Raw genomic sequence first — 24,617 nt, forward strand, 5'->3', positions numbered from 1 at the left:
GCCTGAGGGAGTGCTTTGCTGGAAATATTTGAAGAGCAGCCACTTGTATTTTTTTAAGACACTTGTTACTTTCTATTTTAGTTGCTTTGTAATGGAGTGACCTTAGAAGGCTTGTTTCATCAGATTTAAAAGTTTAACTTAGATTTTTCTAAGGAAAATGGCCCATCTTATGCTTAGATTTCATTCTAGTCATTCTGTCTTGTGTGGATGTCACAGCATTAAGCCCAACATGTGACCTTCCCAACTTCAAAGTTGTATCTTCTGTCATGGCCCTTTGGAGAGCAGCATCTCTGCAATTTTGCAGCAGAGGAAGCTTCCTTGGAACCTGTGTAGATAACTGGACAAGGAGAGGGTCTTGCTGCTGGCTGGGAAAGGGGGAAGGAGACCTGGGCACACCTGGGAGACTTCAGCAAGTGCTGCTGTCCCAGGCTGAGCTGGAGAAAGGAAATACAAATGATCCAATGCTTGGTCCTGCTCCCTCTGCTGATGTGCTGCAGCATGGCAGAGGAGCTGAAAATGGTCACAGCTTCCAGTTGGGTGGGGTTTGTGCCCCTGCTTCTCTTGGGATCTTGTTGGCGTTAAAAACTAAAAAAATCAAGGAAAAGAACCCCCCAATAAACGTCCAAGGCCCAGCTTGTTAGGTTTGTTCGGTCAGAACTGGAGGTGGCTGCCCTACAAGGGACTGCTCCCTGCTGCTGGGCTGTTACACAAACATTTATTTGGATTTTCTTGTGTGAGAAAGGCTCACTGATGAATCATCCACTTGATGAAACTGGGTCTTGGAATGGTGTCAACCATATCTACAGACTGGCACTGATAAAGGAAGAGTGTTGTGTGTGCTCAAGGATTTTCAGAGCAGACTTTTGGGCTCCAGGACCAGCTTTGCTGTGTCTGCATATGCAGAGTCCCTTTTTTCTCTTTAAATCCTGTCTTTTGACTTTGTTCACACCATTCTGAACCTTAGATTATCAGGGCTTCTTTCTGCCTCAGCTTTAGAACCTTGCTGAAAATCAGAATATTAGATGAGAACTAGCCTTTTGTAGTTTGCATGCTGTAATCTGTGTATTGTTAGTTTTTTGTTACTTTTCCTGGTTTGTTGAAAGAACAGCAAATGAGGATTATCTAATGATAATTCACAGCATGTTTGTTTTATTTCCCTTTGGAAAAGTGATATATTGGTATCCAGTTATTGATAAATATCTCAGGTCATGTAGCTGAGCAATTGGTATTCTGAGTAACATTTACGTAGCCTTTTAAACAATAAAAAAGGTTGCCTTGATAAATAGGTTGATGCACTGATATAAAAAGAAACCTGTGCTTTGATTTGAGCAGAGGGTCTCAGTAGCACAGTTTAATTTAAGAACTGGTGTGTGAGGAAGGAACAAAGCTCCCCCTCTCCCAAAAAATCCACTTAGTTTTATTTACTAAAATTATTGTGATATCTTACCTACTTCCACAAGCGGCTTTATTTTGTTTTTATTGCTCCTTAGCCTAATCTTTTATAGAATTGATCTTTCTTTCCCCATCAGTTCCAGCAGCTCCGTGAGCAGATGGAGGCAGAAATAAGCCACCTGAAACAGGAAAATGGTATCTTGAGAGATGCTGTCAGCACTTCCACCAATCAAATGGAGAGCAAGTATGTTGGCAGCTCTTTGGAGCTCTGTGTGTTTTTGAGCCTCCCCTGAAGAATTGTTCTGGCTTCTGCTTCTTTTGTTTCCAAGTCCTTGTCTGTCTCTGAATTAGTGGTTAAGCTGGGAACACAAATATTTTGGGCTGAACAGGTAGTTGGTGGTGTTTGCATGGAGCCAGGGCTTTCAGAACAAATAATTGCCTTTTTTCAACTTGAAGCCCGAGCTTTTAGGCTGTGCTGCTGAGGCTTTAAGAGAAAGAAGTGCAGCAGTGCTCAAGCACCTTTGGTGTTTTTGGCAGGGTGTGTGTGTATCCTTCCCCTGGGGCTTTAGGAGAGGTGCTGACTGTGGCCTCTTGAGAGAACAGCAGCTCTAAACTTACATATCAATACCCTGCAGTTACTGATGCTGCTGGGGTGGCACTTGGATTTATTTGCTGGTGTTGCAAATGTTTAGAGAAACAAAAATTGTCTTTTGGGAGTTATGAATTGGGCTGCCCCTGAGCTGGCAGGGAGGATTTTGTGCATTGTGCAGTTAAGAGCTGAGCACCCTGGTTAAGGTGTGTAGAAGACAAAATTGACAAAATACCCTCTCTCAGCTTTATTACTCAATGTCAGGTGCTCAGAGTAGGGTGTGGAACCCTCATTTTATGTGTCCTGTTCATTTAAATGAAGCATCATCATCTTTCAGACAGTTATCAGGAAAAGGCTTTAATTCAAGCAAACTTGAGATAAAAATGAAATGTTTTTTACTTGCTTAGGCACAAAGGGGAGCCTCTTAAAATTCTTCCCTTGGGCTGAACAAATGCATCTCCTCTCCCAGCTGAGAAAGTGCATCAGATACCTCCATAAGTTAATAGTCAGGTCAAGGCCAGGAGGCAACAAATATTCTGAAGAAATGTGTGCAGTTAGTCCAGGAGGAGCAGTCCTCAGCAAGCCAGGATCAATAATCCTTTATGGGAATAGGAAAAGAATGTGAATTTCAATGTGAGACCTTTCCTTATGCTGAGCCTCTTTAGCTGACATCAGCCTGCCCAAATCTTGCCAGTCAGCTTGCAGACCTCTTCCAGGAGCTGCTGCTTGTGCCTCATTGCTGACCTTTATCTCCTGACCCTGGCTTGTGGCTACTGACTTGTGTTGCTGACCAGGAGCCATGGTTCTCCTGCTGTGGCCAGGAGTACCTGACCCTCATCCCTTTCCTAGGATAAAACAATTTCAGTGGGGGGAAAACACCCCAAACCCACCCTTTGGTTGCAAATACAGGACTTGCTGTTGACATTTGAGTAGTAAACCTGTGGCAATGTTTGTTTGTTTGTTTGTTTGTTTGCAGGCAGTCGGCAGAGCTGAACAAGCTGCGCCAGGACTACGCCAGGCTGATGAACGAGCTGGGGGAGAAGAACAGCAAACTGCAGCAAGAGGAGCTCCAGAAGAAGAATGCAGAGCAGGCAGTGGCTCAGCTCAAGGTGCCTGGGGTTTGCTCTGCCTGTCAGGCTGTGCTCAGGGTTTTATCTGAGCTGGGATGTGAGGCGGGTGGGAATTGCTTGAGCTGCGTGTTTCAGATGGGCTCAGCCAGCCTTGGGGTTTGTTTAATGGTTTGGTTCAGTGCACTGGGTTTTGAGTGGTTACAGACCTTCCTGTGAAGTGAAACTTACCTTCCAGGTAAATATCTTTTCAACATCATCAGTTAAGCTTTTTACTTTGCTTTCTGTGACAGTACAATTCCAATTCTGTGAGAGTACAATTCCAACAGGAGTTGGTACTTCAGAGCCATTCATCCAGATGGCACTGTCCTTGTGTGGTTTTTATTTGAAGCTACATGCCTTTGCTTAAATCTATGCCTAATTTTTAAAATAAATATACTTTTTAAAGAGGTAAAATGTAAGTGGACAGGCTTCTGGATGAATCTCTGTTTCTTTGGAAGAAAGTCTTTTGCTTTTTGGTTTTTTTAAGAGGAGAAAGTGTTTTCAGGTGAGAATGTCAATCCAGAGCTCATGATTTCTTTAATATTTGCAGTTAAATTTTACATACCAGAAGTTCTCCTTGCCTTTTGCCCTGGCAGGTGGAGAATTGATATCTAGAGTTGAGATGTTTTAATTACTGAATGCAGATTTATGTGATGCTTGGCTGGTCTGGCTTCTGGTGTTAATTCTGAACTATCAGGGCAAAGATGCTACATTTTCATATTACAGAAACCATTCTGTTAAGAGCCTATAATGAAATCCTGTTCACAATTTGCCTTTCAAATTAATAGGCTGAACTAGTCTAGGAGGAGGATTACAGAGCACTCTGTCTCTCTGATGTGCCCTAATGGAAACAAGAAACAATTTCACTTCATTGCCATATGTTTTGGGACTAGCACTGGGAGATGCACTCTGAATGCTTCAAAAAGAAATTAAAGGTAAAGAAATTAATTAAATTCTTCTCATCAACTCTTTCTTCAATGTGAAGGTCCAGCAGCAGGAAGCAGAGAGAAGATGGGAAGAAATCCAGGCTTATCTCAGGAAAAGAACAGCAGAACATGAAGCAGCACAACAAGGCACGTATCACAAAATTCCCAAATAATGCTTACTGCAGTGAACTGGCTGTTGCCATTTGTAAAAAAGGGCATTTACTGAGTAAATGTCTTAAAGAAAGCTCAGGTGAAGTCAGCCCTGCTTCAGCACCCCTGGGGAAAGTGTTTTGGGATCCCAGGTAGTCTGAATGCTGGTAGGGGAGCTGAGCCTTGGAGTGAGGCTCCTAATCAGCCTCCCCCTTTACAGTGAAAATTATTTCCCCCAAAGTTAAATATTGACTTCTGAATTAAAATCCTGACATTTCTGCTACAGATGTGCAGAATAAGCTTGTGGCCAAAGACAATGAAATCCAGAGCTTGCACAGTAAACTTACTGATACAATGGTGTCAAAACAGCAGCTGGAGCAGAGGATGCTGCAGTTATTGGAGGCTGAGCAAAAGAGAGCTACTGAGAAGGACTCCATGCAAATGCAGATGCAGGTAGTATTCCTCAAGTTTTTTAAGGGTTTGGGCCTTTCACTTTGTGTCTGTGGAAACACAGAAATATCCCTGAAATGCTGTTTTAGTGAAGCTTTCCCACTGAATAAAGGATGAAAAACCCTGCTTATGGAGTGAGACCTTGTGTGTGTTGCTTTGAGGAGGTGTGGGGCCACCTCACACTTGGGGCAAGTCAGGGAAAGGTGCTGATCCCATTTCCCAAGCTGTGAAATGATCCATGGTCTGGGGAGCAGCCTGGCAGAGCAGCAAACCTTCAATTTTTGTGTGATCTCACTCCTCCTGGCATCAGGTGGTGAGAGGCAGTGTGGACATAGCTCTTGAGGGCTTCAGGGAAACCAAATGGATTATGGTGGAGCAGGGAATGTTTTTCCTTGATACAAAACAGGTTCTGGTGCTTCCACTCCAACTGGTTGTTTGTAGTGGGGAGAAAAAAACCAGCATCTTTTGTAAAGTGTCTGACATGTAAATGCTGAACTGTTCTTACTAACATAATCATGGCTAAGAGCTAATCCTAGCAAAAGTGGAGTAGCTGCAGATCTCAGCCTGCTTTTCTTTCTGTGCTCTCTTACAAGGAGCTGATAGAGCAGAATGATGCTTTGAATGCTCAGCTTCAGAAGTTTCATTCACAAATGGCAGCCCAGGTACAGCATGTTCTCAGACTTTCTTTTGTAGTCATGACTTGTGAACTTTCATTAAAAGTAAGACTTTTTGTAGCTGGGTATGAGATGTAATGCTGAAAGCAGAGACTTGTTAGCATCCTCTTTTCTAATGTTCCTTAAACTGTTTTAAAACTTTAAGCTTCTTTTTTTGGGGGGGAAATCCACTTATTTCCTTCCTTAGTGGCTTTCATTTATAACTAAAGGGTATAGTAACTTTTTCAATGTTTTTTGTCCTGTAGCTTTGCATGAATACAATTCTGTCTTGTGGTTCTTTTGGTCTTTCTGCAGTCCTCCTGTGAACCACCTGATTGTGCTTTTTCCCTTGTGGTAGCTCCTGTATCAAGCTGTCTGTTCATTTTAGTGCTGATTTCTGTGCAGAAGCCAAAAAAAAAAAAAAAAAATCACACCAAAACCCCACCAAAACTGCACAATACCTTTCTCAGTTATTTTAATCTTTAAAATTTTGGTTTAACTAGTTTCTTACAGACATTATTTCTGTTGTAAACACTGTGTAAAGCCTCAGGATCACTGGAGTTGCCTCCATGTAGAAGAAGGTCACAGAAATCAGCTCAGAAAGGCTTTGGGGGCACAAGTGGAGGTTGTTCCTATGCAGTTGAGTGCTGCCTTCTTTTAATCATGGATGTGCTTGATAGAATTTGATTAAATTTGACATCAGGCTGAAAATCTGGCTTTGCTTGAAGTGCTTTAACCCACTAGGTGGGGAGAGCAGTGAGGGAAGAGCCACTCTAGATTTCCAGCATCTTCATGGCCTGCTCCTCTCATCCCTTTAAGTGCCTTGGAAATAAATTCCTAGGGAAATTTGACTTTTTAGCTGTGAGTTACACAGGGAGGGTGCTGGAGCTGTGTGTTTCCTCAGGTAGCCTCAAGTAGCCATGAAAATTCAGGGATGTTTTTCCACCATGGACAGTGGGGATGAAAATAACACTTTGGAGAAGGGTGTTGGGGCTGTGTCCTGCTCTGGATATCAGGGGTGGTGAAACTCTTTCAGTTGTTAAAAGGGACTGGAATTGTGAACATGGAAGTTTGCAGAGGTCCCTTGAGGCCTTCAAACCCAGTGTGCTGGGTCTCTCATGCCCTGTTGTGTGTGACAGCCTAGGGACAGGCTTTTTCCAGAGGGAAAAATGCCACTTGCTGCATTTGTGGTGTTGTTTCAGTTAACAACACAACTCCTGATACACTGTGCAGGATTTCTTTTTTTCTTTTTTTTTTTTTTGAGTGGTTTGTCAGCATTATATCCCATAAAGCACTCAGTTCTTGGGAGGGAAGTGCTGGTGAGCCCCATGGCTTTGTTTGAATCTAGTGAAGGACAAAAAAAGACAATAATAGGGGTCTTTTTTCCCTTCATGTTGCACCAGGCCAGAGGGGAAGGGCCATTGCAATGTGCTGGTATTCCTTCAATGTTCCTTAGCCAGGAAATAGTTGGAAGCATCCTGTGCCAGTTTAAAATAACCAGACAAATGCTATTCCTGGCTCAGTGTAGATGGGGATTCTTTGACTTGCTTTACTTCCAGTTATTTGTTTTTATTTTTTTTCCCTCCTGCAGAGCTCGGCATCAGTCCTGGCAGAAGAACTTCAGAAAGTGTGAGCATCCATTTCCTCTGGGATTTGGGAGGTGTTGCTGCCTTTCAGTGCCTGCCACCTTCCCTCCACTCACCTGCAGAGCGTTTGGGAGGCACTGCTGAAGGAAATGTTGCTGTCTGTGCTTTTAACTCCTCATGAGATCAACCTGGGAGCTGGGAAACACCTTCCTACAGATTTCCCTTCCCTGTCTGGCCTCAGGTTTGGAGTTTTGCTGTAGCTCTGAGCTCCAGAGAGCAGCATCTCCTCTGTTGTTTATCCCTGCCTGTGTGCAGGGTCAGTGCAGCGTGCAGGAATGTGCGTGACCATGAGAATTGTTATTATTTGGGCTGTGCCAGGAGGCTTCTCCCTCTGGGAGATGGGGTGCTAGCTGTGCTTCAGAGCTAGGGAATGTCTCATAAATATTTTGGCAAGCAGACAGCATTTAAAATGGAAAAGCTTTTGGACCCAAAGTGTACAGTCAGCAGGATTTGGAGCAGGAGCTGGACTAAAGGGCCAGGGTGTATTTTGGGTTTAGCCTGATGCTTCCTGCACCATTTCCATCCACATCTTCTGTGCTGATCTGTCACCGTTTCCCCCTTGTGCAGGGTTGCAGAGAAGGACATACAGATCAAGCAGATGGAGGACTCATTGGGCAATGAACATGCCAACTTAACCAGCAAGGAGGAAGAGCTCAAGGTACAATAAAAGCCTGTGCAAATGCCAGCTGATCTGGCTGCATGTACAAAATGAAGCCCCCAAGGCTGCTGTCTTTGGGTCTAGGAACAGCCTTTTCTGCTAGGCAAGGCCAATGCTAGATGCTGGGAAAGCTGTTGATAAAGAAACTTGAGGATTTTCCTTCAAAAAATCCCCTGAAACTTCACCTTGGAGAGTGAAAGACTATCTGTGTGTGAACTGCAAATTCATTTCTTTTTTTCCTTCCTTCAGGTCTTACAGAATATGAACCTCTCCCTGAAATCAGAAGTACAGAAGTTACAGGCTCTGACAAATGAACAGGTAAAACAGTTGTTTTGATTTTCCTCCCTTCCCAGTACCTGTTCTGTCATAAATGCAAATGCAGATCTGTTGGCTTTAAGCAAGCTCTGCTTAAGCACATTAATGGTGTGAGGCTTCCGGATTGGGCTAATATCTGATTCCCTGCAGTTCTTAGAGCTGGTGGGAGGCCTAATTCTTCCCCTTCCTTCACCAGCAAAATCTTGTACTTGGATATCCAAGTTACTGAAGCATTTTGCTTGGTTGGTTTAGATTTTCAGGCATGCAGAGTGCAGGACAATTCACAGGAGCGAGCACAGCTGGCTGTGAATATGCAGGCCTGGCATTTGCATACAAGATTCATAAACACCCCCCCAAAAAAACCCCAAAGCCCACAGCTCCCCCTGCCTCACCACAGAGATGTTTTTAGAGCCAAACAAAATGCTGTCCCTGTGTTGCTGCTATGTGGCCTGTTCATTACAGAAGTGGAAATGAAGTGTTTAATTAGAGATAATCCCAGTTGTCAAATGAATCTCTTGGAGATGGTCTTCCCTTTGTATAATTTGCATGCTTGTAGATTGGTGTTGTAAAAGTGCATGAAGACAAGCTTACCCCTTTAACTCTTGATTTCAGTCATGTGCTGGGAGGCCAAATGACTTGTTCTAGCTTTTTAATATTGTGGAATGAAAGGTTGATTGAATCATGTGATGTATCCTAAGTCTGTGCTAATCCTCTTTATAATCCAGGCTGCTGCTGCACATGAGCTGGAAAGGATGCAGAAAAGGTAAATAGCTCTGGGATTTGATAAACAATGTTTATCAGTCTTTTATGTTCTTTTCAATCATGCTTTTTTAAGACTTGGATGGGGAAATGTGTTTAACTGTTCTGCTGTGTCTCAGCATTCACATAAAAGATGACAAAATAAGAACTCTTGAAGATCAGCTTCGGGAAGAACTCGCTCAGATTTCAAACACAAAAGAAGAATTCAAGGTAAGATACAGAACAGGTGTTTTTGTGCTTGTTTTCAGTAAGTTTTCCAGTCTCCAGAGGTTGTGGAGCAACTGCAGAACAGTGAAATTAAACTGACTTTTGGGTGCTTAGGTAAATTACAGTATTGTGTTTGTAAGGCAGGAGCAATGGGGGATGTCACAGCAGAGTGAGAGGTGGGACAGCACAAGTTAAATGCAGTGTCTGAGTTGTGGAGAGAGAGGGCTTTGAATTCTGCAAGAAGAGGTTGGACAGTAAAAACTGTTGTGATTTCCCTGCATTCCACTTGCAAATGTGCCTTTCAAGGCCTTGATGCTTTTGTTTGGAACTTTTGTTGCTTGGATGAACATGCCAAGCCTCTGTTTTCTGTCAGGCAGATGTAAAAATGCTTATTTTAACTCTGCCTCTTTCCACATTTTCTCATAAGGCTGCAGCTGAACTGCTGAAGCTTTTGTTCTGACATCTGGGCTCTGCACAGCAAAGCTGCTGCTTGTTTCTGGGTGGTGTGTGCAGAGAGCAGCTTAATTCCTCCTTGCCCTCTGCCACCTTGGCCCTTTTCTTCTGAACCTGGGCTGTTAGAAACAGAGAGAGAGGTGCTGACTCCATCCCTTCAACTCCTTTAAAGCCTGTGGTGGGTGCTGCTGCTCCTTTGATGTTTCTGGTGTGAGGTCAGTCCCTCTGAAGCTGCCACTGTCACCTTGGTGAGTTTTCTGGTGAGGAACAGAGTGAGTGGGCAGTGGCAGAGGCAGGATGCTTTTGTAGGAGAAGCCTCTGGAGTCTCCTGGAGCTCTTTGAAGCAGGTAGTAAACTTGATTCTTGTATTTAAGTGACACTTTCAAAGAGGTTTTGATGAGAGTCCCTTACCAAGGCTCTGTAGTTTCTCTAAGCTGTCAGAGAAGAGGGAAGAAGTTTGTTCTATTAATGAAATAGGAAACAAAGAACAATTTCAGTTGATTTTTGGAATAAAGCTGCTGACTGACTCCTGTGTGCTGGGTCACAGGTGTATAACCTGTGTGGAAAGGGGAGTGTGAAGATGTGGCAGGCTGGGGGAAGTGGGCAAGTCTCAAGTTAGTGACACTCTCAGAGCTTTGTGGTGGAACATTATAAATGGTAGGTGAGGTGAAAATGAATGTGAGAAGGAATAGGAACGTCCTTTTAGTGTGATGGTTTCTGTAGTAAGTGTTCCCAGGAAAAAGGCCTTAGAGGTGTTGTGAATGGTTATGTGCTGTAATCAGTTCAGTGCTAAAGTAATGGCAAAAATCACCTGCAGGCAGATCCAGCAGTTCTTGGGAGGTGAACAGAGAGCTGAATGCAGATCATCAGCATCGTGATGGTGCAGAAATCCACTGTGTGCTCTCAGCATGAAGATTATGTGCACTGCTGCTCTCTCCTTCCTCCTCTCTTTGATCCCAAACAGAAACCAGACCAGTGCTGTTCTAAATGCTTCCACCTAAGGAAGTGCTGCTTTTTTCCCAGGCACATGAAAGAGGGGAAAGCCAGGTTCAAAACAGAGCTGTGCATTTAATCCTCACTGTTGCTGTCCTTTCCTGCCTGTGTTTTCCCTGTAAGATTTTGGGGCTGGAGTGCAGAGCACATGTCCTGCTTTTTCACTTTTGTAAATCACCAAGCAAGTATTCAAAAAGACAAAAAGCAGTAAGAGAGGAGGATTTTAAAATACTGTCTCTTAAGGGCTGCTGTGACCATTGTATGGAGCAGGAATGCTGGAGGAGAGGCAAAGTCTGTTTGTCCTCCCCATCCACCTCTTCCCAGCCTTCAGTGGGACCAGGTGTGGGAGCTGTGCAAACCTCTCTGCTGCTGGACTGCCAAGTCCTTGCTGTGCACTGAGACAGCTGAAGGGAACTCAAAAAGGGGATCTTGGATGATTTTCTTCACCAGATGAGGGTTTTGTAAGAGGCAGTTATTAAATCTTGACACGATGCTGGTGCTGCTTTAGGAGGAAAATGTGGTTTTTTCTGAGCTTCTCACATTTGGTACTGTCTGATTCTCTGCCAGGGAATAAAGATGGTGAGAGCTGAATTTCTCATGGGACATAAGGACAATACTTTTGTCCTTAATACAGAAGAGCAAGACAGAGAAGGAAAGGACTCTTTGTAGTCTTGAAGCTTCCAGAGAACTCTCTGTAATGACTTCTGTGCTATTTAATTGCCTCTTTGCCATTATGCAGAAGCTGTATTTAGGCTCTGCAGTTCTGAACTGATAAAATACCTCAATTTTCTTCCAGGTTCTGAAGGATCAAAACACAGCTCTGCAAGCTGAAGTTCAGAAGCTGCAGACTCTCCTGTCTGAGCAGGTACAGCCAGTGTTTGCAGAGCTTTTATCAAGTGTCCTCTGTGCTTTTAATTTTTTCAGTGTCTTTTCTTAACCTGGCTGTAGGCTGAGCTGGTTGATGTCAAAACCTGATGCTTTTTTAGGTGTTTTCTCTTCTGTGGAGGGTCAAGTAGGGCAGTTGTGACTGTCTTGTAGACCTAGTCAGGAGTGTCCAAACAAAATCTGGATTTTTTTTTCCACTCCTGAAGGCCTGTATAGCTTAACACAAGCAAGAACTTATTTCTGCAACCTCTCTGACCTTTGGAAGTAGAAAACTTCCAAACATTGTGATGTCTTTTGCCTCCTGTTCTGTGTTTTTACCCCTGGCTCACCTGCTGCAGCCAGACTGGTGCTCACAGGATGCTGCAGCTTCAAAGCTGTTGTGTTGTTCAGCTCCATCTCCTTTGGGATGTTCTCTGAGAGATCCCATATGAACATCCCTGATTTTGCACCACTGTGGATTGAGAAAACTTCCTGAAACCTTGGAAAAAGACTGACAGGACAGGAAACTTTGCCTGTACTCCTGCTAGTCAGGAGCTCCCTTCTGGAGCTGCTCCCTTTCCCCTGGTGGAGAACCAGACCTGCAGCCACTGTTCCCCTGGCTCTGGCTGCTCTGGTGTCCTGTCTGAAGGACTGGAGAAGATTTTGCTTGGAAGCTGGTTTATGTTTCCCATCTGGTCTCTCACAATGTGGTGGTGTTGAGAATCATCAATGTTCTGCTGAGTGAGCCTCAGGTGGAGCTTGTGGTTCTGATAAATGCTCAAAAGGGGCAGATTTTTCAGAGCTGGCTGCAAGTCCAGCAGTGTAAAACCATCAAGGCATTTGGGCTGGATCTGTCCTTCCCCTGAAAGATGGATTTTTTTTTTTCAGCATCAGTATTGGACACATATGCCATGAGGACTTTCTCTCCCTACTTTGTTTTCCTTCCTTTATTAGTGTTATAACCAAGCTTCTGGTTAAGTTGGTGCTTTCCAGTTATTTGTTTTTTAAATCCCAAACCATTATTGATCCAATTAATGATGGCCCTATTTTTTTTTTCTTCATAGACAAACAAAGACTTGATAGAGCAGATGGAAAAAAGGTAAGAAACTTTGTTCTGTGTCAGAAGCTAAAATAAAGATTTTGGTGGCAGTAAGGTTACTGTTGATAGCTAGCTGCCTTCAAAGTTAAACTCTGTTTTTCCTTAATTTTCACTCTTGCTTTTTCAGCATGAGAGAGAGGGATGATAAAATCAAGACAGTTGAAGAGCTGCTTGAGGCAGGACTCATCCAGGTGGCTACTAAAGAGGAGGAGCTGAAGGTAAAATCCCTCTTATTATCTTTTGATGGGGAAATAGATATTAAGTGCTCTTGTGCAAAGTGAACGTTGGAGTGCTCATAGCTCAGTGTGAATTCCTTCTGAACAGGAAAAGCACCTTGTGGAGATGAGGTTGAAACCTTTTCTGCAAGATAGACTAAGCATGAGCATCAGTGGGGTAGAATAAATGCTTCTCTCTGCTTAGTCTAGGGCAGATCTTGCTAAATGCCCTTTGAAATAATGGGAATATATTTCTAGAGCTGTACATTTAATTTAATCCCCAACAAACCTCCTTTTAGGAAAGGGTGTTTTGTAAAAACTTGGTATTATAAAACTCCAGGTTTTTTTTTTCTTAGTTGATAATCTGAAGGGTTAAGTGGATTATGAACTAGTGACATTTCTGGGATGGTGATAAAGTTATTTCCTTCCTGTTTATTTGTAAAGAAGGTAGTGATGAGAAGCCTGGAGAGGAAGTGCAGAAATCCCTGTTTTGAGCTGGCTCTTGCTGGAAATCTGTGTCCACCTGGGCACAGCCAAGACAATGTTCCCTTTCTTAAGGTGCCTGAATTCAGGGGCATTGCTGCCAGCCCTGTGCTGGGGAGGGGTTGTAAACCCTGAGGTTACTGAGCAGGCAAAGCTGTGTGCACACCATAGACTCCTTTAGGCTGAAAAACCCTCTGAGATCAAGTCCACCCATCCCCAGCACTGCCAAACCACATCCCCAAGTGCCACACCCACCTGGCTTTTAAATCCCCCCAGGGATGGTGGCATTTTGCAAGTTATTTGTTTGAAATAATATTTTACAAATTTTTAATAATGCTGACAATGATGTTTAGATTATTTGATTTTTATTCCTGTAGTGCCTTTCTGTACAGAGGCATCTTTTAATTTTTACATATTTTGGATGTTATTATTGACTCCAGAATAGGATCTAGACTGTTAAAGCCCATGGTGTTATATATTTTTTATTTATATTCCCACAGTGGTGAGAAGCCTGTCTGTGGGAGAATCCCAATATTATGTAAATAGATAGGAATAAATGGGCTGTACAAAAGATGGGCTGTAACATGATTTGTTGCATTTGTTTTTCTGACCCCTCTGCTCAGTTACAGCATTCCCTCCTTGCCCTAATTTCCTATAAATTAGTGTCCACTCCAAGTTATCCATGGTGAATAATTAGTCTGTTGAATACTTTGGCTCCAACACCTGCAGAGGGGGGTCTCTTCCAGACTTTCAAAGTCTTTCACTTATTCTAAAAGAAATTACTTTTCTGTCAAGCTTAACACTTTTTTCCCCCACAAATGAGGCTTTCATTATCTGTGTGTCTGCTTTCAAAGGCCCTGCGAACAGAAAATTCATCTCTGAGAAAAGAACTTCAAAGCCTGCAAATTCAGCAATCGGAGCAGGTAGTACTTTTCATCTAAAACTTTTATTACACCTAAACTAAATCTGAAAGAATCTTGCTGTGGTTGCAAAAGTCAAGGGAAGAAGGTGGAGATGCCTTTGAAGCCTGTTGGCAAAGCATCCTGTTTTCTTTCAGCGTTGGTCTGGGAGCTGATGATTCTGTCAAATCTTTCCTTTGCAGAAGTGTCAGAAGCAGAGCAGATGTTCAGGATCCAGTCAGTGCTGCCTGGGGGTTGGTTTAGTTTGAGGGCAACTGGGTTGGTGAGAGGCTTGGAGCACAAACCCTGTGAGGAACCCCTGAGGGAGCTGGGGGTGCTCAGCCTGGAGAAAAGGAGACTCAGGGGTGCCCTCATCACTCTGCACAGCTCCTGAGAGGTGCCTGTGCTCAGCTGGGGCTGGGCTCTGTCTCCAGGCAGCACTGACACAACCAGAGCACACAGCCTCCAGCTGCACCAAGGGAAATACAGGTTGGATACCAGGAAAAAGTTTTTTACAGAAAGGATGATAAAGTTCTGGAATGGTCTGCCCAGTGCGGTGGTGGAGTCACCGTCCCTGGGTGTGTTTAACAAAGCCTGGATGTGGCACTGGGGGCCAGGGCTGAGTTGAGCTGTTGGGGCTGGGTTGGACTGGATGATCTTGAAGGTCTCTTCCAACCCAGGGATTCTCTGAATTCTGTGAGTTTGCCATGCTCTGAAATGGCTGTGGATCTCCTTTTCCAGCAGCCTGGAGCAGCAGGCATGGCTGGCAGGCAGCTTGTACTGCCTCAGCTTCATGATGAATGTTTGAGCTTCCCAGTGTCAATCCACACTCTGCAGGTGTCACTTATCCCCCTTCTCCTTGTGTCTGCTCAGTGACACTGTCACAGTGTTGTCACTTCTGATGTGCTGCTCAGGAACTGCCTTTCCCTGACATCCAGCTCTGCTTGGACACCTCAGGAGGGCAATTAGCTCCTAGAAAATCATGTATGGAAGAGGGGAGGCACAGTGACCCTGTAGAGATGTGCAGTAGTGTCAGTATTAAAGGGCAGCTGATGAAATGATGGTCCTGAGCCTCACCCTCTCCTGCTAAAGGTGGTGTGGGTTTGCTTTTGTTTTCCTGGAACTTGCAGGAAGCTTAGTATTACTGGTTTGCCAGGAGCTGGAAATGAATTTTCTCAGGGGCAGCCAGATAAATAAAATATTAGGCTGCTACATAGTTTATCCAGTGCCAGAGAGCTCCAGCTCTCTATCCTCACCCCTCAGCATTCACAGATTGTTTTGCTCTGTTCTGTTTTTCCTAAGATGAAGCTCTGTTTTTAACAGGTTTCCTTCCAATCACTGGTGGAGGAACTGCAGAAAGTGTAAGTTACTGCACAGATCTAATTTCTGATTAATTATCTTTGTCTTTATTCCATGACTACAAGTGTATTGCTTCCCTGAAATGACTGGCTTCTGACTGGGTGAAGTGTGTGTGTGGCAGGAAGCATTTTCATTTTTGAAACATGTCACACCAGATCAATAGCTGCTGAAAATCCAGTTGCTGCTCTGCTAAGCAGTTAATTTCATAAACCTGGCTTTGACTAGGTGAGGAATTGCTCTGATTTGTCATATAATCATTTTTGTCCAGTAGGCCCTTGAAAAGGAATGGGATTGTCCCCTGTGTGTTTTAAGTTGATAAATACTTTCTGGAGTGTCCAGTGAGGGCTGATTTTAAGTATGTGTCATTCCAGGCACTCTTGATATCTTCATTTGCATTTTTTGACTGTAATAGTATTGATTTAGCATGTGAACTACTGGTTATATAAAGCCAGCTGGTTCTGCACTAGTCCCAGTCTTATTCTTCCTGTTTGTTCCTCCTGCCTGGTCCCACTGTGGATCCCTGAGGCTGGTGATGGGATCTGATGTGATAGAAGGACTAAATTTTGTATATTTGCTTGAGCAGCACATGTTTTTCGGCCAGCTTATGTTGTTTTTCTGCTCTTTTTAAGGATCCATGAGAAGGATGGAAAAATAAAATCAGTGGAAGAACTCCTACAAGCTGAAATCCTAAAAGTAGCAAGCAAGGAGAAGACTGTTCAGGTATCCCTGTGCAATCCTTGCAATTCCTTTGTGTGTTGGTGCCACAACCACATTTGTCTGTTTTACTGCATGGCATTCTACAGTGATCAATCTGTAGCATCCATTTTTGTGGTGTTTTTGTGTTTCCATTGTCCAACCCTGTCTTGTTTTGTCATTGAAAAGGCTTTGACACAGGAAATAGAGGCTCTGAAAGAAGAAGTAGGAAATTCCCAGCTTGAGATGGAAAAACAGGTAAAATACTTCAGTGGCAGCAGTGTGAACCAGCCTTGCCTTGGGTGTGCTGCTCACTCGTTTCTGTTCTAGTGTGTTCTGTTTCACTGGTGAATGTCCTTGGGAAAGGAACTTTTTCATGCTGGAGCTACACTGTTCTTGGATATAAAGCCATAAAAATGTAGGATAATTAATGATGCCCTTCAGAAACCACACACCTCTGGAAGTCTGAGCTTTTTGGGCCATCAGTATGAAATTTGGCAACAATTGCTATAGCGTAATGAATTGCAACATCAGCTCTGCCTGGGCACGCTGTCCCTGTAGTAAACATGAATCCCTGGGGTTTCCTTGGGGGCTGGCAGCTTGGAAATCTCAAGTGCTGAAGTTACTGCTCCTGTTCTGGCTTTTCTGTGTTGCTGGAGCAATACTACAGGCCCAGATAGTAGCTGGTTTCCAGGTAAACCCAAGACTGTTTTTTTTTTTTTCCCCCAGTGCCCAAAAAGAGTTCAGTCTTGGCACAGTCAGTTTTAATTTAGCTATCAGGAATGCAGGGATGGAGGAAAATGGGCTTTTTTGGCATGATTGCTGTCTGGCATCCAAAGCAAGGGAAGCCCACGTTTCCTTAGGGAGCCCATTCTGCAGGCAGCTCAATCCATTGTGCTGTCAGGAAGTGTGCTTGTTTGTGTGGGTTGTGTTTTTGGTCTGCACTCTTTTCAGTCCCTTTAGCTACATTCCAACATGTCACCCCCTTCTCAGTGTTAGAGTTTTGTCCTTTTTAGGCAAAGCTTCACAGAATGTGTTTCCGTCTTGGGCTTTTCCTCCAAAGCAAATTTCCAGGAACTGAGGGAGTTATTTGTGTGTATTTCCTTCCCTGGAACTGTCAGAGCCGAAAAAAAAAAATGCAGTTCAGGTTTGCTGTTTCTGGAATGCTCTGTGAGGGATGCTTGCTCCAAAGGTGATGTATCTGTGCACCTTTTGGTCTCCTGCAAGCAGAAGAGAGATTTTTGGGAATGCCTGGAACTCCTGCTGTGTTGTGGTAGAGGATTGACAGATAACCACTGTCAGGCTTTCACACAGCATTCAAAAGCAACATTCCCACTAAATCTTATGTCTTCAATCCATATTCAGCCTTAGAATGGGAATTTAAGGGAGTGCTGACTTTTCAGAGAGCACCCAAAAAGCACTTCCTTATGCAAAGCTCTCCATGGCCAGGGATGGTCTCTGTGGTTGGAGCTGCAGTTGCCAGTGGGATGGTGGTCACAGTCACTCTCTGCTTCTTCCTCTGTGTCTCCTGTGGGCCTGCTTGTTGTTCCCATTTGCACTGTTTCCTTTGCTGCTTTGGAAGTCACATTTTAAATGTGGGGAATGTAAATAGTTGGAGACACTTGGTGCCTTGTAATTAAAAAAAGTGCATTTATGCTCACTGCAATAAATGGTGCCTCTTTTGAAAATGGTAATTTTTCCTTGTGTTTCTTCATAGAACAATTTTTAGCATTTATGTGCCTTTTTCCATGTGCATTGAACTGAAGTGCTGATTATTTTCTTTAGGTGACAATAACATCACAAGTCAAAGAACTTCAGACTCTGTAAGTGCAGTTGTTAATTCTGGTCTGCCCTGTGCACCCCTTACTGACCCCTTAAATTCAAGTCAGGATGGAGGGGTGTACTCAAGGCATAGTGGAAAACCTGCTTTGGTAACACCTGAGCTGTAGGGGTGGGGAAATGATCAGTCAGTCCCTTGTATCCCCAGCTGGGGAGGGGCAGGGAAGTGTTTTTGGATGAGGAGAGCACACATTTGTGAAACCCCTGCAATGTGTCAGCACAGAGTTTGCTTTCACCTAATGAGCAGTGCCATTGATCAAGGGCATCTCCTGCTAACCCAGGCTGCAGTGGAAGTGCTCACACGTTGGTTTTTAGTAGGTGAATTGTGCTTGTGCCTTTGATCACAGATGCTGCTTTTGTTAGGTGCTGCAAAGCATAGGATGTTTTATTTCCACATGGATGAAAGAGCAAAGGGTTTATGCTGTGTTTGTCTCTGTTCAATGGCACAGGTTGAAGGGGAAAGAAAAGCAAGTGAAAACCATGGAGGCCTTATTGGAAGAGAAGGAAAAAGAGATTGTTAAGAAAGGAGAATGCCTGCAGGTAAGCTGCTTTAATATTCTGAAGGGAAATAAGTTCTGTTGCAGCTTGTCTGGCTGGGAAAAATAAAGCCACACTTCTAACTTTGCTTTTTTTCTATACAAAGGGTCAGAAGGATACAATTGCACAATTGAGCAGTAAAGTTCAGGAGCTGGAGCAACAGAACCTGCAACAACTCCAACAGGTACAGCCTGCAGAGTGGATGTGGCTTGGGAGTGCTGCTTGGTTGAACAGGAAGCTGTTTTTTCTCCTCTACCTCACAGGGAGGATTTGCATTGGCTTCAGCTTAGAGATGTTTTAAATCCAACTTGACTAAGCTGTTTATAGTGCAGAGAGCCCACTAGTTCAGCTGTGTTCATCCAAAACAGGTTTTACATGGCTAGCAAGTTCTGGGAGGTTTTAACTGGGATGATACCGTGCATAAAGAGGAGCTTTGGTGGTCTGAAAGCCTTGGAGCTTCAGACAGTCCCAGCTGTGTCCCAGCCACCTCCTTGCCAGGCTGAAGCAGCATCTCTGCAGGGCTCTGGTCATGCAGGAGCTTTGGCTGTAACTGAATGTAACAGCATCTCTTGAAGTGGTCAGGCTGTGCTGTGACTCCTTCCTGCCATTCCCTGGGGCTGGAATATTTTGACTTTTGATTTCCTGCACTGGACTTGAGAGCAGACAACTGGACAACCTCGAAGCCAGGTGTTACTTAATGGAAGAATTTTTCCAATAAGGTGGTGTTCTGGCTCAGTTTGGATTTTTGTTGATGGTAAAAGGAGGAGACTGAGTTGAACTTTTTATTTTGGGTGGATGTCTAGACACAGGCATTTATCCCAGGGGAAAGATGGAATGGAGAGCAGTTGGCTGGTGTGAAGTTTGGGATGCTTGGTGTAAGCTCTGTTTCTGAAATCCATTATGTATTTAGATATTCTTGGAGCAATGCCTGATGCAAAATTCCTGCTATTTATTTGGCAAGTGTCTTGCAAGCTGTGTGTTGCCCCTTGTGCTGTTAATTTGAAAACTATGCCATCAAAATGAGACTGGCAATTACTTTTTCAGGTACCTGCTGCATCCCAAGTCCAGGACATGGAGAACCTGTAAGTATGCAGAGTAGCAGTTCCTCAAGTGCCTGCTGGGAATATGCATTGAGTTTATCTTCAGTTGGAATGTTTGAATTGCTGTCAGGAATTTCATGGGCTTTGCTAAAATAAGCTATTAGTGCTGGTGGCTGCTGCCATGCCTGGTGTCCCTGCCCTGAGCTGTGCTGCTCCCACACTGGGAATGTGCACCCAGGGCTCTGTTAACAGTGGAACTGCTGCTGCTTCTCCTGTCTAGTGCTAATTCCTCCTCCTGTTCAGCATGTTGGAGGGTTGCAGTGCCTGTGGCTCAGTTGGTAGCAGATCCAGTTTGTGCCATTTTCAGGCTGAGATGCAATAGCCAATTCTCCAGCTCCTGTTTTATGGAGAAATGCTTCCAGGCTTTCCTCTGCTTTGTCTGGCTGCTCCAAGTCAGAGGAAGGTTGTATGAGACTGTGCCAGAAAGGGATCTGTCTGCAAAGCAGCTCCTGGGATGTGCTGCTCTCCCAGCAGAGCTCTGGTACAGCCCTGTGTGGTACCTGAGGCAGCCTCAACACACAAAATGTATTTATCTGTATTTATCTTCTGCTGCTCAGACTGTCCCAGTTTGAGTGGCTGTCCCTTTTTAGCATAGATTCTTTAACATTTTTTCTCCTACTTTAACCCTTTCTCCTTCCTAAACCATCTCTGCAGGTTGAAAGGGGAAGAAGAACAAATGAAGAAGTTGAAAGCTATGGTGGAAGAAAAAGAGAGAGAAATTGCAAACCAAGTAAAACAGTTACAGGTAAAGTTTTGATAGAAGTTGTCTTGAGGGGTGTGTGTATTGTGGGTGTATATCTCTATTTATACATGAGCATATATTGCCTTTTTTCTTTCAACAGGATGTGCAAAAAGAAAACGAATCTTTCAAAGCTCAAATACAGGAGTTAAAGCAGGAGAACTGCAAACAGGTACAGCTTCCAATTGCAGTGTAACTGAGAGAAGTCAAAAGTGAGTGGTGGTAGCTTGCATGAATGGCATGGAAAACCAGGAGTTGCACTGCCCTTGGAAATTCAGGGGCACCTTTGGGGTTGGGTTGTACTGAGCCAGCTTTTCTGGCTGTTGCATATCTATTCCTGCTTCCTTTTATCACATGGATTTGCAGCCTTGTGCTCCTTCTTATGCCTGCTGTGTTCCTGGCCAGAGGAGGCTGCACAGGATTCCCTCAAAGGCCCAGAGTGCAGTTTTCTGGTGTTACAGCAATGCCTGGTGAACAAGGCACATCCTGGTCTTTGCTGCTGCTCTGCTCCTAACACATCTCTGATCTCTTTGTAGGCATCTCTGGCTGTCCAAAGCGAGGAGCTTCTGCAAGTGTGAGTACTGCCAGGTTGTTGAATACATTACAGAATTGATTCAGTTCACTTAATTGCTCAGGAAATTTAGAAATAAATGCCAAATGTACAATATCAGACTATGTGAAGTGGCCGGTAAAAAAGAAATAAATTAAATTACTGTCTGACAGAAGTTGAGCATGGGAGATTGTGCTCACACTGCTAATCCTCAGGTGTAATCTCCTGCAGACAGACAGTGCTGGCAATATGTTGTGCCCACCACAGAAGCAAGCCTTGATTGATGTTATTTTGAATGCATGCCAGCTCAGCTTATGGCTCAAGAGTTAAATGTTGGTGTTTCAAGCAAAAGTGACAGGTTTTTTTTCTTGGAACTTCAGCTTAGCAGAGGGTTGTTCCTATTACAAAATCATCTGGAAATCTCTTCCAGGGAAAACCTCAGGGGTAAAAGTGTGTTATAATGTGGGGCTGAAGCACATTAAATAACTATGTGGAAGCTAATGCTATATTGTGCTAAGAAAATTGCCACTGTCATGCATTTTTGGCTTGCTGAATTATTTGCCTTTCAAGTTAAATGACTTACAAATTGTGGATTAGGTGCTTGAAAGGGAACACTCTCATCCAGCAGGCAGTGCCTGTTCTGTGGTGTTGTACTGGCGTGGGCTGGCTGACTCTACCCTCAGCTAATGTGTTGCCTTTCCCTGGCCTTGCTAAATGTGTGCAGATGCCTGTTGTAGGCAAACAACAGCTTTACAATGGGTTTGCTCAGGCTGAGTGGTTCAGGGAGCAGTGGGAAGCAGGCAGTGCTGCCAAGTCAGTGAAAACAGCTTTTCAGAGAGAGCTGAAAAGGGAAGGGAAGGCAAGTTAGTGTGTGGGAAAGGGTGTCAGTGCTTCACTGGGAATTTCTTCAATGTCTCCTGACTTGTTTGTGGTTCCCTTTGTTAATTCAGGGTTGCAGGCAAAGAGAAGGAAATTGCCGATCTCCAGAGCGAGCTCGCCTCTCAGAGAAATGCTTTTGAGCAGCAGAGGAAAAAGAACAACGTAAGGAAATTCTTCCCCCACCACTCCAGAAAACCCCCAAAAACAACCAAACCTGTGTTCCCAGCACTCCTTGAGGCCTGGGACATTTTGCAGAGAGCTTTTCTGACAGTTGTGTTGTGTCCCTGGGTGCTCCTTTCCTCTTGGGAGTGACTCAGCACACCTGACTTCACTGCTCAGAGTTGTGTCAGCTCCTGGACAATTTGTTGATTAGATGAGAGGAAGGAGACTTGCTAAGGGACACATCCCACAGCAAGTTCTTGGATTTGGATTCAAACCTGGTTAACCCTGTTCAGAAACATGTCCTTTGCCAAGGGCAGGGAGGGTGGGAGGAGGAAAGGTGCTGTGCTCTGACAGAGTTCTGGTCCTTGTGTGGGGACATGGGGGAGGCATTACCTTCAGGGTGCTCAGATCTGGCTCTTCCCATTCCTAAGAGTGGCTAATCCTGATCTTCCAAAGGAAGTGAAAGACTGAGCCTTCCTGCACAGCAGCTGCTGATGGTGCAGTCTGGGTTCTTTGCAGATGGAATTAAAGATTGTATCTTCCATCACAGAGCTGTGGAGTTACTTCCTTGTAATGCATTACCTGTGCAGGGCAGGGGAGTGTTATCTTTTAAGTTATATGGAAGAAAGCTAAAATGCAGGGTGTCTGTCTTACCTATCTCTCCTTGATACCCTGTAAAATCCAATGAATACCAGGCAATAAGCTTTATTTCTTAATAGTCAAACAATCTAAGGAAAATGCACAAGGAAAATATTGAGAACTTTTGAGCAAGGAGTGCTGTTTAAGAGCTGAAATAAAGTAGAGAGCAAGAGGCTGAGTAGACTCAGAAGACAGATGATGAGCTGGAAAGGTAGAACAGAAGGTTTGTTTCCTGCAGATTCACAAGGTCTCAGTACCCTTTGTGCTGCAGGCAAAGTCTGGCTGCTGCTAAAGGCAGACCAGGCCTGTAGATCCCAGCTTTTTCTCAGTTTTATCCAATGTTGTTTATATCCTGTGGACAGCCCTTAGGATTGTGGGCTAATAGAAGTGGTAAAATAAAACTAGTGTAGGTGCTTGCTAGGCTTTTGATGAATTCAAAATGCAACCTTTCCAAAATAACCCTTTGAAAAGGAGATTTGCTCTGAGGGTTGGAAAAAATCAAATCTAAATCCCAAGCACTGTAATCTTATTGCTGCAAGGCCCCACCATCCTTGCTAGAGAGGAGCTGTGAGGCTGCTCTTAGAAGAGCTCTGAGGCTCTCACTGATTGTGTTGACATCTTGTGGAGTACACGTTTGATGACCTCGCCAAGAAAGACACAGGAGCCTGGCACTGTGGCCTTCCCACGTGGATCTGGGATGTGCTCACCTTTTCTGAAATCCCAGAGCCTCCCAGGAGGGCTGCTGAGCACCAAACCAGTTCTCTGTGGAGAGAGCTGCAAACCCTGAGCTGTGTGTTCCCGAAATCAGCGCCGGGGTTTGGGCTGAGGTCTGGTTGCAGGATCAGGGAGGTAAATGTGCACACCTCCATGTCTCCTGGGTCCATGCTGGGTTCTGCACTGCAACATGCCTAACACTCTGTTGTGTAATCTGTGGTTTGGTGTCTGTGTTCCTCACTACTTTTGAAAACTTCCCTCTTTCTTCTTACAAGTGCAGTCAAAGTGTGGGGTCGCTGTAGTGATAACGCTCTGCAGTAATACTTGCATCAGTTTTGGACATGGGGACAGGTTGGGCAGAAATTGGCATTTCCCCCCCCCCACTTTTCATTCAGACTCTTTGAACATCACACTTGTTTTTGCTAGTGTATGTCATACTCCCCAGCAAAATCACCTTGCAGTAACCAGCATTTAAATGCAAATGGTGGAATGTAATGCGAAATATTTCTCTGAATTAAAAGCGAAAACAGTTTGAATATTGGCTGAACTGAAATCATTCTTTCTAAAAATGATTAGGACCTTCGGGAGAAAAACTGGGAAGCAATGGAAGCATTGGCATCAACTGAAAAATTGCTGCAGGACAAAGTGAACAAGACTGCCAAGGTTGTAATGTTGACTGCTAGAATGATGCGTTAAGCTAGAAGCAGATCTGCAGCTGGTTCTTTAAGTGAAATGGAGACATTTAACTTTTACTGCAGTTTAAGTATAATCTCTTCTGAGTGATCATTCATATACTTTCATCTCTGCTTCTTCCTGTTGTCTTTAGGTTGTTTGTTTTTTTTTTTAATGGTTAGTTTGTGGGCATGCTGACTTTTGATTTCTGTTTGCATAATTGTTAGAGCTGTCGTGAATTGTTTTTGATTTGTGGGGAGCTTCAGAAAAGCTGTGCTGGTGAGCAACCTGCTTTTTTCTACTGGGCTTTGACAGTGCTTGAACAAATCTGTTGGACCTGGAAAGAACCAGGACTAAATTATTATTATTAAAAAATCTGGGAGCTTCTCAGAAAATTCTCACCACAGCTGTCAATTTCCTCCTTGAAGGCACGTGAAGCATGACAGGGAATATTGGACCAATGTTCAAAATGATCTGGGATGCGAATTGCTTTGAAAGGAGCTTGTGTTTGCCATGGGACTGATTCAGTGTTCATTGTCACTGTGCAGAACTCAAAAAGAAAAAGCATCCAACTAACCCTAAGACCAGCAGCCAGGAGCAGAGGAGCTCTGCTTTGGGCTTGTGTGTGTGTTTTGGAGCTGTCTCCCTCTGCGCTGGCTGCAGCCTGTCCCTGCTCTCGCTGTGTGCTAACGCTTGCCTGCTTTCTCCTGCAGCTGGAAGACTTCAGCAAACAGCCTTTTGCCCCTTCATGGTAGCTCCTAAATTGCTGCCAACTAACACCCAGCACAGCCTTACCACCTAATGTCTCCTGTCTGTTTCTGTCTCTGAATCTCAACCTGCTCACGCCACCGATCCCTTGCAGTGGAGGAACTCA

The 24,617-nt window shown here is 44.1% G+C and overlaps 1 protein-coding gene across 11 annotated transcripts in view; it reads left to right on the top strand.

The window, feature by feature from the left end:
• The window catches only part of KTN1 (kinectin 1), a 77,513-nt gene that overhangs the window by 36,097 nt on the left and 16,799 nt on the right, over positions 1-24,617 (top strand). For 6 of the 11 annotated variants that reach the window (XM_041476662.1, XM_041476697.1, XM_041476719.1 and 3 more), the window contains 26 exons: positions 1,530-1,636; positions 2,958-3,090; positions 4,076-4,163; positions 4,453-4,619; positions 5,210-5,278; positions 6,861-6,898; positions 7,483-7,573; positions 7,823-7,891; positions 8,614-8,651; positions 8,767-8,857; positions 11,097-11,165; positions 12,229-12,263; positions 12,391-12,481; positions 13,816-13,884; positions 15,184-15,221; positions 15,849-15,939; positions 16,102-16,170; positions 17,698-17,735; positions 18,201-18,291; positions 18,395-18,472; positions 19,333-19,370; positions 20,043-20,133; positions 20,231-20,299; positions 20,664-20,701; positions 21,628-21,718; positions 23,648-23,734. In XM_041476662.1, coding sequence (XP_041332596.1) covers positions 1,530-1,636; positions 2,958-3,090; positions 4,076-4,163; positions 4,453-4,619; positions 5,210-5,278; positions 6,861-6,898; positions 7,483-7,573; positions 7,823-7,891; positions 8,614-8,651; positions 8,767-8,857; positions 11,097-11,165; positions 12,229-12,263; positions 12,391-12,481; positions 13,816-13,884; positions 15,184-15,221; positions 15,849-15,939; positions 16,102-16,170; positions 17,698-17,735; positions 18,201-18,291; positions 18,395-18,472; positions 19,333-19,370; positions 20,043-20,133; positions 20,231-20,299; positions 20,664-20,701; positions 21,628-21,718; positions 23,648-23,734 — 1,974 coding nt within the window. The remainder of the gene's footprint in view (positions 1-1,529; positions 1,637-2,957; positions 3,091-4,075; positions 4,164-4,452; positions 4,620-5,209; positions 5,279-6,860; positions 6,899-7,482; positions 7,574-7,822; positions 7,892-8,613; positions 8,652-8,766; positions 8,858-11,096; positions 11,166-12,228; positions 12,264-12,390; positions 12,482-13,815; positions 13,885-15,183; positions 15,222-15,848; positions 15,940-16,101; positions 16,171-17,697; positions 17,736-18,200; positions 18,292-18,394; positions 18,473-19,332; positions 19,371-20,042; positions 20,134-20,230; positions 20,300-20,663; positions 20,702-21,627; positions 21,719-23,647; positions 23,735-24,617) is intronic. The other 5 variants (XM_041476705.1, XM_041476739.1, XM_041476728.1 and 2 more) reach the window with 3 other exon arrangements.

The sequence above is a fragment of the Pyrgilauda ruficollis genome, unplaced genomic scaffold (genome assembly GCF_017590135.1).
Source record: "Pyrgilauda ruficollis isolate IOZ18807 unplaced genomic scaffold, ASM1759013v1 scaffold110, whole genome shotgun sequence".
Classification (NCBI taxonomy): Eukaryota; Metazoa; Chordata; class Aves; order Passeriformes; family Passeridae; genus Pyrgilauda; species Pyrgilauda ruficollis.